The sequence below is a fragment of the Gorilla gorilla genome, chromosome 13 (assembly GCF_029281585.2).
Source record: "Gorilla gorilla gorilla isolate KB3781 chromosome 13, NHGRI_mGorGor1-v2.1_pri, whole genome shotgun sequence".
NCBI classification, from domain to species: Eukaryota; Metazoa; Chordata; class Mammalia; order Primates; family Hominidae; genus Gorilla; species Gorilla gorilla.
Window position 1 is genome coordinate 121,850,479 of NC_073237.2, and position 12,711 is coordinate 121,863,189.

The window sequence follows — 12,711 nt, forward strand, 5'->3', positions numbered from 1 at the left end:
TGTCATTAATAACCCTGGGTTACTCCATAGGAATTCTCAAAAGGGTGGCTCTGGGAGCAGGGAGCCGGAGGAAGCTAGGCCTTAAGAAAAAGCCCACAGTGTTTCCAGTATTACCAGTTAGGTGATTTTTCCCTAAGCCAATCACTGCATTTAGTGCAAAAGCGGTAACGGAGTTTTCTGGAGGCAGTCTTGATAGCATGCATCCTCTGCCTCATCAGTTCATTAATATAAGTCAATTCCAAAGTTTGGTTCAGGAAATGCTGTCACAATAGGGACTGAACAATCATTTAATATCAGAATTGCCATCTTCAAATTACTGAACGGACCCAGGGATTTCTGAATTAAATGTGACGCACGCCTCCTCCTGATTGTGTCTTGGAATGGAGAGGGGCACCTCCTTAGTGTTCAACGGGAAAGTGAAATGGAAACATGGAAGATCAATCCACTTCCTAAGAACACGCATGTTCAGATTATGTGATTACTTGAACTGTACTCCACAGGTACCCCACTGGAAACTAACAAGGGAAAATGTTTTATTCATGCGGCCACCCAGAACCATGTTTAGCCTGAGAGTGAGCCTGAGGAGTGAGGCAGTCCAGGCCACCGCTGCTGCTTTCACTCACTATTGTGCTGTTACCGTGTTTCTTAAGTTTGCATGTTGTATACTTAAAAATAACACCATAATAAAGTCTTCCTTTGAGTGCCAGCCTGTGGTTATTGACTAGTGGGTTAAATAATAACTGCGGTAGGAAAGACAAGGCAGGGAAGACAAGAAATGGCAAATATGCTGCCTGTCATCATGCTCAGGCCCAGGGCAGACATTTTTAATCAATCACAGAGTTTCTTTATGTTGCCCTCAGACACAGCTGGAGATGCTGCCTCAGCATAATGCTCTGGGAAGCCGTTATAACTTGACTGGAGCCAGCTGAGGAGACGAAACCTTTTTGCCTTCTCTAGGACATGTGGTATTGTACTTGATATTTTCATAAAGAACTACCATAATCACAAGTCTTATGATGATACATACTGGATAGTTTTATGAAAAGATAATGGAAGTAACCATGGAACCTTTTGGTAGAAGTTATTTTCTATCATTTATCTATAAATCCTATATGGACTCTGTATATCTTATACAGAATTATTTTATTAGGTTATAGATGCGATGCTGATAGGATGGAATTCATGGTATCTTACGTGTTCAGTAACAGATCCCTTCGGTGACATGGGAAGGGTCTACACTGATAAATGAGGCAAACCAAGTGAGTACAAGTGGTGCAAATATCAAACCACTTCTCAGCGTGAGACTGCATCAGAAAAACCAGGTTGACCTGCCCAGTCAGTAAAAACAAGCTTGGACAAAGAGATAAGGGGTAAGAAAGTCCTTTCAATACTGTGAGTTTGTGTCCCCTAAACACCACAATCTAGGGGTGATATTGAGCCAGCAGGCCTGGAATGAGGCCAGGGACTGGGTGACTCTGATATATGTTCAGGGTCAGACCCACTGCCCCGAGGTGCTCTGCATATAAGAGGTGTTCACTGTGGGGATGTCTTGGCCCTGTCTGCCATGGTTCTTGCATTGGTTTCTGTGCTTTCCCTTGGCTGGTGCATTGTAATTTAGCTTCTGCCAGCCAGCCAACAAATACTTATTGATAATATACTATGGGTTTCTTAGATTGTGGCTGCATTCTCCGCTTGACCCGTTCTGTTTCAATGTTCCCCTAACTTACTTCCCCCTACCAGCCCGTTTGGGTGGCACATATCTCAGTGTGCAACCTCCCTCAAGTGGTTAGGCACACAGGATCAGGTATATGGAAGACCAAGTTAATGGAAATAACCTCAACTTGGTAGAATCTCAAGTAAGGCTACACTTGAAGGACATCTGTACTTTTTAGGACTGACAGAGGGGAAGCAGACAAGATGAAATATTCCAAGAATGTTTTAGAGAAATACAGGAGTGGTTTGGAATGATGACTTTGGTAAGATTCTGGGCTGGTAGAGCAGGAATGGCAAAGATATTTCAATTTAAGAATTACCTTCAATTGATGGGTAGGGGTTGCTTATAGGACTGTGTTGGAACGAATTCTGAGGTTAGGTCCGGGCCCAGAGGGAGGAAGTGCACTGGCTGATGAACAACATCTAAAGTAAAGAGGAGGAAGGTATCACAGCACATGCACATTCATCTCCAGATACTAGGGGCGGGAGAAGAGCAGGAATATGCACAAGTTTAGGAACGGGCCAACTAGAAGTAATCACTTCCGTTTTGCAGTTGAGTTATTTTTTCTTTATATATATAAATTTAGAGACAGGGTCTTGCTTTGTTACTCAAGCTGGAGTACAATGGCACGATCCTAGCTCAATGCAGCTTTGAACTCCTGGGCTCAAGGGATCCTCCTGCCTCGGCCTCTTAAGTAGCTAGGACCACAGGTATGCGCCACCACACCCAGCTAAGGTTTTTAAATGTTTTGTAGAGACAGGGTTTTGTCATGTTGTCCAGACTGGTCTTGAATTCCTGGCTTCTAGCAATCCTCCCACCTTGGCCTCCCAAAGTGCTGGGATTACAGATGTGAGCCATCCTGCCCAGTCTGGGGGTGAATTATTAATGACACCTGTGGATTGGCACCTGTGGTATGACAGATTGGGTCTGGCGTATGGGACTGAGTTTCTGCCTCAATTCAGCTGGAACTCTCCGTATATCTGATGACTGAGGTGTGGGAGAGTTGGTACTAACAGCTAGGTACCTCTCAACACAGTGGTTTACATAAACCACGTTCTTCCAAACTCCTCCAAGCCTCAGTTTTCCCAGTCATGAAGTGGGAACAACAATATCAATGTGCTGTGTAGATTAGATGAGGTTATCAGGGAGAAAGCTCTTGGTGTATTGTAAGTTGTCATAGTTCCACAGAGAATTAGCACAGTGATTCGCATCCAAGGCAGAGCAGTTAGGCTCAGGACTCAACCTCAGACAGTCTTGGATTCTTATTCCGGCTTGATTACTTACTAGATTTTTCCTACACCCCAGTTTCATCATATAAAAAATGGTGATAAAATCAGTACTATCTAATAAGAGTGCTTTGATTTCAGGTGCCAGTGCATGCAAAGAGAACAATTAGCAAAGTGCTTGGCACACAGTAAGCACTTGATAATAACTGCTTTGTAAAAATTCTATTTCTCATTACTATTATTTTAAAAGACCAGAGCTGTGTCATATGTTTCATTAATGGGGTTTTTCGGTCATAGAAAAGTCTGGTGGAGGCCGGGCACGGTGGCTCACGCCTGTAATCCCAGCACTTTGGGAGGCCGAGGTGGGTGGATCACCTGAGGGCAAGAGTTCGAGACCAGCCTGACCAACATGGGGAAATCCCGTCTCCACTAAAAACACAAAAATTAGTGAGCGTGGTGGTGCATGCCTATAATCCCAGCTACTTGGGAGGCTGAGGCAGAAGAATTGCTTGAACCTGGGAGGTGGAGGTTGCAGTGAGCCAAGACTGTACCATTGCACTCCAGCCTGGGCAACAAGAGCGAAACTCCATCTCCAAAAAAAAAAAAAAAAAAGTCTGGTGGAAAATCGATTTAAGTTTGGGTCTTGCAGGTCAAAATTTGAGTCTCTCATCCCCGACTTTCTCAGAAACAACTGGAACAGAGGCCACTACCACCCATCAGAAGACAAGCAACTGTGGTGGCACTGCACAGCCTGGGGATTCTGATCCTCAGCTGCGGCTCTTACTACCACTAATTCAGCGTGGATGAGTGGTTTTCTGTGGAATCAGCAGGGATGCTGGGCAAATGCCACACACTTACTTTCCACTTAAAAGAGGTTGCCACAGGGGCCAAGTGAAATCTCTGTTCTGATTGACACAGGATGGACAGGTGGAGGTGACCATCCATCAGTGTCAGGAACGACCTGAAGCACCTGGCTAGTCAGGTGAAATAAAATAAATTATTTACCCGTCTCAAAATCCAGCTGCTCACTTGAATACTCATACAGGGTGTGCTGTTTGCCTCCCTACTCTTGGCAGTAGAACGTCTCAGGAAGAAAGAATTTCTGGATTGCTAGGTGTGGGTTTTTGTTGTTGTTAGAATGTGAGAGTGATATCTGCTTTGTAAGGAGGGAGAGAGGGTCTTCAATTACATATCTGTGTAATCTACGTGGGATGGGAAAATGGGTTTATTTATTCAGTGCATGATATAACACTCATGGGCAGTCTGTCTGATTGTCACAAAATTCCTTAGGACTAAGTAATGAAATTTCTGATTATAATGATAAAGACTGAACTCTGAGGACAGAAACAAATGTTCTGACATCATCTCTTTTAGAAGCCCCTCTGAAATGCGACTCTACACCAGAGGGTGCCATGTGTGTCACTGGAAGCATTCCAAGCATTCAGAAGTGACGCCCCAGCCTCCAGTCGCCTCACTTCCAACAACCAGGGAGATACTTGCATGACTGTCATCATTCACGTCTACCTGACAAGTCTCCATTATGGCCACAAGTGGAACTTTGCCAGGAGAGCCACCCCCTGATCTAAGTGATCTGGTTTAATACTTTCAAGATGGTGGACCTGGAGAGAGGGCAATAGGCAAAATAAATAATAATGACAATGATAATAACACTACGATAAGCTACTGCTTAGAATATGCCTCTATGGGCCAGGTGCGGTGGCTCACGCCTGTAATCCCAGCACTTTGGGAGGCCAAGGCGGGTGGATCACAAGGTCAGGAGATTGAGACCATCCTGGCTAACATGGTGAAACCCCGTCTCTACTAAAAATACAAAAAATTAGCCGGGCGTGGTGGCAGGCGCCTGTAGTCCCAGCTACTCAGGAGGCAGAGGCAGGAGAATGGTGTGAACCTGGTAGGCGGAGGTTGCAGTGAGCCGAGATCGCGCCACTGCACTCCAGCCTGGGTGACAGAGCGAGACTCCATTTCGGAAAAAAAAAAAAAAAAAAAAAAAAAAGAATATGCTACTATGGGCCAGACACTTTCATAGAATGTTAAAAGGTAAACATTATTATCCCCATTTCATACATGGTGAAAACTAAGATTGAAAAGGGAAAAGGCTTGTCCAGGTGACACTGCAGGTAAGTGGCAAGGCTGGGATTCAAACTCAGTGCTGACTGACTGCAGAGCTTGGGCTCCTCCCACAAAGCCTTTTGTGGACTTTTTCCTTTGAAATAATTTACATGTCAGGCTCTAATGAATTAGTTTGTCTTTTTTGCCTTTGCAAAAAAGTGGGGAAAGAAGCCCATGATCTTGGTTATCATTCCAAGGCAGCGCTTTTCACACTGGGGAATGAGCAGGGATGGATTTGCTGATGATGCTCACCTGGGCCCTTGCTTTGACCCTCTGTCTTGACCACAGTTGGGCTACTTATTGGGCTTCTTTTTTTCCTTTGAGACAGAGTCTAACACTGTCGCCCAGGCTGGAGTGTAATGGCGTCATGACAGCTCACTGCAGCCTTGACCTCCCAGACTCAAGCGATCCTCCCACGGCAGCCTCCTGAGTAGCTGGGACTACAGGCAGGCACCACCACACCTGGCTATTTTTGTATTTTCTGCAGAGATGGAGTCTCACCATGTCACCCAGGCTGGTCCTGAACTCCTGAGCTCAAGTGATCTGCCCACCTTTGTCTCCCAAAGTGCTGGGATTACAGATGTGAGCCATGGCACCCAGCCTACTTATTGGGCTTCTTAAAAGTAGGCCCATTCAGAAAAAGCAGGCCCTTTGCTATTGGGCAAGTACTGCAGCTAAACACAAACTGGATGTTTGAGTGGCATTCTTACTTTCATAAACTGAAAGTGTGGCCAGGCGTGGTGGTTCACGCCTGTAATCCCAGCACTTTGGGAGGCCGAGGTGGGTGGATCACTTGAGGTCAGGAGTTTGAGACCAGCCTGGCCACATGGTGAAACCCCATCTCTACTAAAAATACAAAAAAATTAGCTTGGCATGGTGGTGGGCGCCTGTAATCCCAGCTACTCAGGAGGCTGAGGCAGGAGAATCACTTGAACCCAGGAGGCAGGGGCTGCAGTGAGCTGAGATCAAGTCATTGCACTCCAGCCTGGGCAACAAAAGCAAAACTCTGTCTAAAAAAAAAAAAAAAAAAAAAAGAAGAAGAAGAAGAAGAAGAAGAAAGAAAGTGTACACACAGAAAAAGTGCACAAATCATGAGTATATATACCATGACTTTTCCACAAAGTCTACAGACCCATGTAATCAGCACCCAGATCAGAAAACAGACCCTTTCCAGCTTCCCAGAAGCCCTTCTCCAGCCACTACAACCATTTTACCTGGAATAACCAGTATCTTTACTTCTTACATAAGATTATTTCCTTGTATTTGTGAATGTCATATAATAGAATCATATAGTATGTACTCTTTTATTTATTTTTGAGAACTGGCTTCTTTTTGATCAGTCTTATTTCTGAAATACAGTAGGAAAAACATCCCCAGGAGGAACAACACTGAATGACTTTATGATTTAAGAATCAACACTAAATAAGCAATTTCACCACTTTAGATATTTAAGGTTTTTATGAGGAAGAAGAGCTACAGTTAAGTCCTCACTTATTGTCATTCATAGGTTCTTGGAAACTTCAACTTTAAGTGAAATGATGCACATAATTTTGTTCAATGTCGTTTTGTTATAATGTTGATAAGGGAAAAAAATGAGTTTTGTTATATGTCATTTCACTTAAAGTTACAGTTTCCAAGAACCTATGGATGACATTAGGTGAGGACTTCATGCAGAGGGGAAAAAAAGGTGGGGTCTGTTTTGGTTCGAAGTTACTGAGTGCTGTCTCATCTGATCAGCCTGCTAGAATCACCATCATCTTAGCAGCTAATGCTCACTGGGCACTTGCTAGAGGACAGGCGCCTAAGTTCTCTGCACGTGCTGCGGCATTTCATCCTCACAGTTGAAAAATTATCTTTATTTTTACAGATAAGGAAACTGGGGCTCTGCATCATTTGCCGGTGGTGATACAGCTAATAAAAGAGCAGGGTTTGTACCTGGGCCTCTGACTCCTGAGTGAGCCCTCTGAGCACTACACTCTACTGCCTCCCAACTAACAGCTCTCACATAGGGAAGTTTACAACTGCAGGCCCCGTACTCAGTGCTTTACATGTGGGATTTCACTCGTTCCCCATAGCAACCCTGCGTCATTGGTACTACTGATATTCCCATTCAAGCAGGATAGAATTGAGGCTCAGAAAGATTAAAACACTGGCTTAAGGTTACATGGCTGTCTATTGATAGAGCACAATTTAAACCATTTGTGATTCTCTTGCCCATCTCTTAATCACTAAGCTGTATTGTCAGCATATTGGAAATTCCTGTCAGTCAAGTTGGAAAGGAACATGTGAGGAGATTTTTGAGGCCTCTTAGGAGTTAGCCAGGTTCAAACTAATGCCAACATTAGAAAAGATTTTATTATGACAAACATACAAAGCATTTGTGAGAAACATAAAATAAATGAACCCTAAGAGTTAAAAGGAGACGCAGGAAGAGATGGTGTGGCAGAGACAGGGTGCAGCTCAGCTCCCTGACTGGGTGAGCCTGGCATCACTACCCATTCTTCCTCTCCCTCGGCCATTACATGGGAGACCCTTTGTTAGGGAGCAGGTGCACTTGAGTTGGTCAGACCAGGGTTTGCTCCTGGTACCACCACCTAACCACTGTGTGAGTTGGGCATGAGACTTGACTGCTCTGTACCTCATTTACCCCCTCTGTTAGATGGGGACAGTAAAAATACCCCACCTGTTAGGTAGTTAAGTAGTACATGTAAAGCACTTAACACAGTGACTAATACACAGCAGACACCTATAAAAGGCAGCCATGATGATGATGATGATGATAATGATGATGTATTAATAGTATGTTGCTTACTATGACACTTTTCCTACTCCTGTTCGGTTTAAGTCAAAACAGAAATTTAGCACATAATTAGAACAAATTAATCCCAAATATTAGTTGAAAGTTCCAAATTATATGACGAAGATCCAAATATACCTTCTGAGACATTAAAAAGCTTCCTGAATAAAGGCCTGAATGAATAAGCAATGAGTTAGCTGAGTAAGAACAGGCAGGTGGCACCGTCACAAAGCAGTTCTAAGGATAGAAGGCAAGAGAATTACAGAATGAAAAGAATTATGGAACTTCACCGAAGTCAATCAGTTTGAAAAGAGTCTCAAGTTAATTCTATTTCTAATCTTCTGCTTCATAAAAAAGAAGACAAGACAGAGCACTCAAGTGGGAAAAAGGATGTACTTCAAATTTCATTGTTTAAACATTTTCTCAGAAAACAAATTACTTTTAGTCATTCAGGTCACATAAAAGTTGTATGTTGTTTCTTTCCCCATTTCTACACTGACTGCTGACACGACAAGCCAGCTCATCACCTGCTCACACACTTACCTAGCTGTACGTCAGTTGTGAATCGCAGTCTGTGGATCATGCTGACTTTGAATGACTTGTAATGGTGGCTGCTAAGCATATCCTGTACTGTGGCTATGTCAATTTGCGAATCCTCCTCAAAAACCCCGTCTGCCCTTGAACCTGGGGAGGAAAAGGCAGTTTAGCACATAAAGATACATGAGGCTTGGCAAATGGTGTCTGCTTAAAATGCTTTGGGATAAATTAAAATAATATGGGCTATTTAATTTGGAGAAGAAAAGGCTGAGCGATGACTTAATAATGCCATTCCAGTAAACAGAGAATGGTAACATATTAATCATTCAACAATTAATTCCACAAACACTATGGCAGGTCCTTGGCTGGGCAGCAGGGATACAAGGATAAAAAAATTCCTGCTTGCTCTTGGCAGGAAGCTCAGTCCACAAGAGTGAGTCAAAAGCACAAGAGCATGGGTGGTGTTAGCGGTGTCACGGGTCTTGTTTTTTTTCTAAATGTGATTTTCCTAATCACAAAAGTAATCCACATTCCTTGAAGAATCTCTGTCCTTTCCAAGATTCTCAAAATGTCTTCTTTACTGCCTCTCACCCTGCGCCCCACAGCCTCCATGTGGGATTTCACTCGTTCCCCATAGCAACCCTGAGCCATTGGTACTGATATTCCCATTCAAGCAGGATAGAATTGAGGCTCAGAAAGATTAAGACACTTGCTTAAGGTTACATGGCTGTCTATTGATAGACATAGCTGTCTACTGACAGAGCCCCCACTGGCTCAGGAGGCACCTGCTAGTGCTTGAGTGTGACAGTCTCATCACTGGCCTCCTGGTCACCAGGTTCTTCCTCTGCAGTCCAGCCGCCACAGGCTTTCTGATCCATCTGTCTAAAGGTTGGATCATTCATTCATTCACCAAATGCTCAGAGAGCACCCTGTGCATGCTAAGTACTCTGATATGTGACACTGGAGACAGATAAGAAGCCTGGTGCTCAAAAATCTTCCCTGGCTCCACGGCCTCCTGAATGAAGAACACTTTTTTAGCCAGGCAATCAGGGCAGCCCATAATGTGCCTGAAACATACTAATATTCTTCTCACTTCTCACACATGCCTTCTCTCAGCCCTCTCAAACCCCTCAGACTGCACAGTGCTTCAGGCTTTTATAATTCTGGGCCTTTGCTCATGTGCTGCCCTTGGCCTAGAACAGCCCTCTCATCTTCACCCAGACCTGTTGAAATCCCTCCACCCCTCCCTAGGCTAGCTCAAACTCTACCTCTCCTGTGAAATCTTTTCTGATGGTTCTTCTGGAAGCGAATTCCATAAAAGTTAGCTTATACTGGACCCTGGAGCCCGACAGCTGTGGCCGCAACTCCTAGCTCTGCCTCTAATTTGCTGTATGATCTTGGGCAAGTGACTTTATCTCTCTGAATTTCAGTTTTTGCCATTCATATCAAAATTTAGGTAAAGAATACGTATGCTTCATAAGAGCAGTGACTATTTTTCTTCTAGTGTCAGGGTGGATTATATTCAGCCGTGCGCTAGAATTGCTTAGTGGTTGCTCTGTCCTAATCTGGAAGCTTTGTGAAGGTCAGGAAAGTTTCTTACTCATTTTTATATCTTCTGCAAGCAGTAAAGGCAACTGGTATGCTCTCACTAAATTTTGCTAGATAAATAATAGCTAGTATACATGAGTGCTTACCATGTGCCAGGCTTGGTGTTAAGCATTTCACACGTTACTGCATTGAAGGTCTTATAATTTTCCATATTACAGATGAGAACTCTGAGGCTTTGGGAGGCTGTCACATGCCAAGGTTACACTAAGCAAAGTTAAACTATCTCTCAGTCCCTGGACTTTGAAATCTGGACTTCTGCAGATGCAGCTGTTGGTGCCATCACCAGTGCAGGGGGTAGAATGGGTTGGGAGGGGAGGAGCCTGTCTCGCAGAGGCTGACCACAGTAGGGTGCTCTAGGCCTCGTGTTGAGCACTCAGAGACAGTTCCACAGGGAAACCCAGGGAGAACTCTTTGGGATGGAGTTGGGGGAATGGAAAACTCTAGATTTGGGTATAAAACTGGAAAATTTTGTAACAAACTGGTAGCCTGACAATGATATGCTTTTCCTTCCCACAGTTACTGCTTATGGGGCAAGTATTTTAAGTCAAAGTTGGTGTCTGATGCTTTCACAGTGAACTCATTTATTAGGAAATTTGTGTTCTATTTGCAAACACTACAGTAATTCCCAACCTGGACCATCCCAGCACCCACAATAGTACTTTCCTTCAGTAAGGACATGACCTCGCCCTTCACTGAGTGCCTCTGGCAGAATCCTATCTCAGAGCCTCTTGCACATGCTGTCCTCTCTGCCCAGATCACCCTTCTCCCCATCTCACTCTCTCCCGGCCCCTCCCTGTTTTCCTCCTGAAGAGCAGAGCACCAGTGACACTCCAGGGAAGCCTTCCCCGGCCGCAAGCCCCCGGCACTAGTTTGGCTCCTTCTGTCCCCGTATCCTGCATTTTTCTTCAGAACAGTTATCACAGGGAGTAAGTGCCTGTCTCTGCCATTAGACTATAACCCCAAGAACACAGGGACTGCTTTCTCACCACTGCAACTCAGACACTGCCAGTGCTACCACTCAGAGGATAAAGCAGAGCTCAATAAACATGTACTGAATGAATACCAGGTGCCATGTCCACAGGAAGGTGAGGGTCAAAGAGACAGAGTGACTTAACCAACATTGCACCTCCAGGACACTGCAGAGCTTCACTCCACATCTGCAAGGGCCACTGGGTAGCCCCTTTCCTTTCTTTGCAGCACCTATGATTTTGGACAGAGATGCCATGATCCTGATTACCACTCTCTCCTGGGTAATACTGAGGCTGGTTAGGATTTGGAGTTTCAAATAATCATTCACTTTTTCCAGTCTTCATTTTTACTGAAACATAACTGCCAAAACATGTTTTATTTCTATTTTAGAACTTCTGATACATGAGAATTGCAGAGAATTTTGGTAAAATATTAAAATCATTTAATGTTTTAAAAATCATTTCAAGTCATCTTTTCTGAGAAAATGCTATTATTAGATACAACTTAGCTCTGAGCTCAAGAACTTCTGTTTGCTTTACTAATTAGTGTTTTCTAAATATTGCAGGTATTTGATTTGGAAAGCGGTAACAGCTCATTATGCTAAAATGCCAATTACTAAAAAAAAAAAAAAACCCACACTTAAGATTTTTACATTTTATGATGTTGGATTAAAACCAATTTAAAAATTACTATAACGTGACATATAATTTTTTACTGAGCAATTTCAATGCCAGCTGCTAATAAAGCATCTTAGCTATAAATGATAATTCAGATGCTTTTAGATAAAGTGGTGCATAAATATGGCTGGAAATTGATTTAGCTTCTTACAGAAGCTACTGAAGAATGACATATTTTGTTTAATACACCAGCTAATGTAGTCCTAAAAGCTCAAACAAGTGCCAGTTTTCACTCCTAAGTTTGCTGTGGGAGATTAATGAAAACTTTATATTTTGCTGAAATGTTAATAATGGGCAGATGAGATGATAGGATTTTAGTAGAGGTCTTAAAGCTATGAAATAACCAGCAAGGCTTGTCAATATCCTTGTATTAATTTTGTACAAGACTTACATAGCTGGAGCTGGCTCAACACACTAATGCTTCTTGCATTGACCTTCTACTCTCTGATAGTGTAAATTCATATCCCATTTGAGGATTTAAGTCCCCCTGATACCTGGGGGAGTTCTGAGCCTTGCCCCAACTGACAAGGGGCATGTCTGTGTTTATGATCAGAAGGATAACAGCACCTGAGGGAGTACAGAAGGAATAGTCCTGTACTCGCCTCCAATTCACACTGCTTACTCCAAAGCAGGTTATCTGATGAATGGGATCAACTTCTGGTTTTGGAGTTCCAGTGTCATTTCTTTCTTTCTTTCTTTCTTTTGAGACAGAGTTTTGCTCTTGTTGCCCAGGCTGGAGTGCAATGGGGAGATCTTGGCTCACTGCAACCTCTACCTCCCAGGTTCAAGCAATTCTCCTGCCTCAGTCTCCCAAGTAGCTGACGCCTGGCTAATTTTTTGTATTTTTAGCAGAGATGGGATTTCGCCTTGTTGGCCAGGCTGGTCTCGAACTCCTGACCTCAGGTTATCCACCCGCCTCGGCCTCCCAAAGTGCTGGGATTACAGGCGTGAGCCACCGTGCCCAGCCTCCAGTGTCATTTCTCAAAGTAGGCTCAGGAGTACCACTTGTTGGGGGGGTCATGTCTATTGTATATGCAATGGTGCAACCACTTC

At 43.7% G+C, this 12,711-nt stretch overlaps 1 protein-coding gene across 7 annotated transcripts in view; it reads right to left on the bottom strand.

Annotated features, from left to right (window-relative positions):
* The window catches only part of MAPKAP1 (MAPK associated protein 1), a 265,377-nt gene that overhangs the window by 37,041 nt on the left and 215,625 nt on the right, over positions 1 to 12,711 (bottom strand). For all 7 annotated transcript variants that reach the window (XM_019033883.4, XM_055351923.2, XM_063697026.1 and 4 more), the window contains one exon: positions 8,411 to 8,551. In XM_019033883.4, coding sequence (XP_018889428.1) covers positions 8,411 to 8,551 — 141 coding nt within the window. The remainder of the gene's footprint in view (positions 1 to 8,410; positions 8,552 to 12,711) is intronic.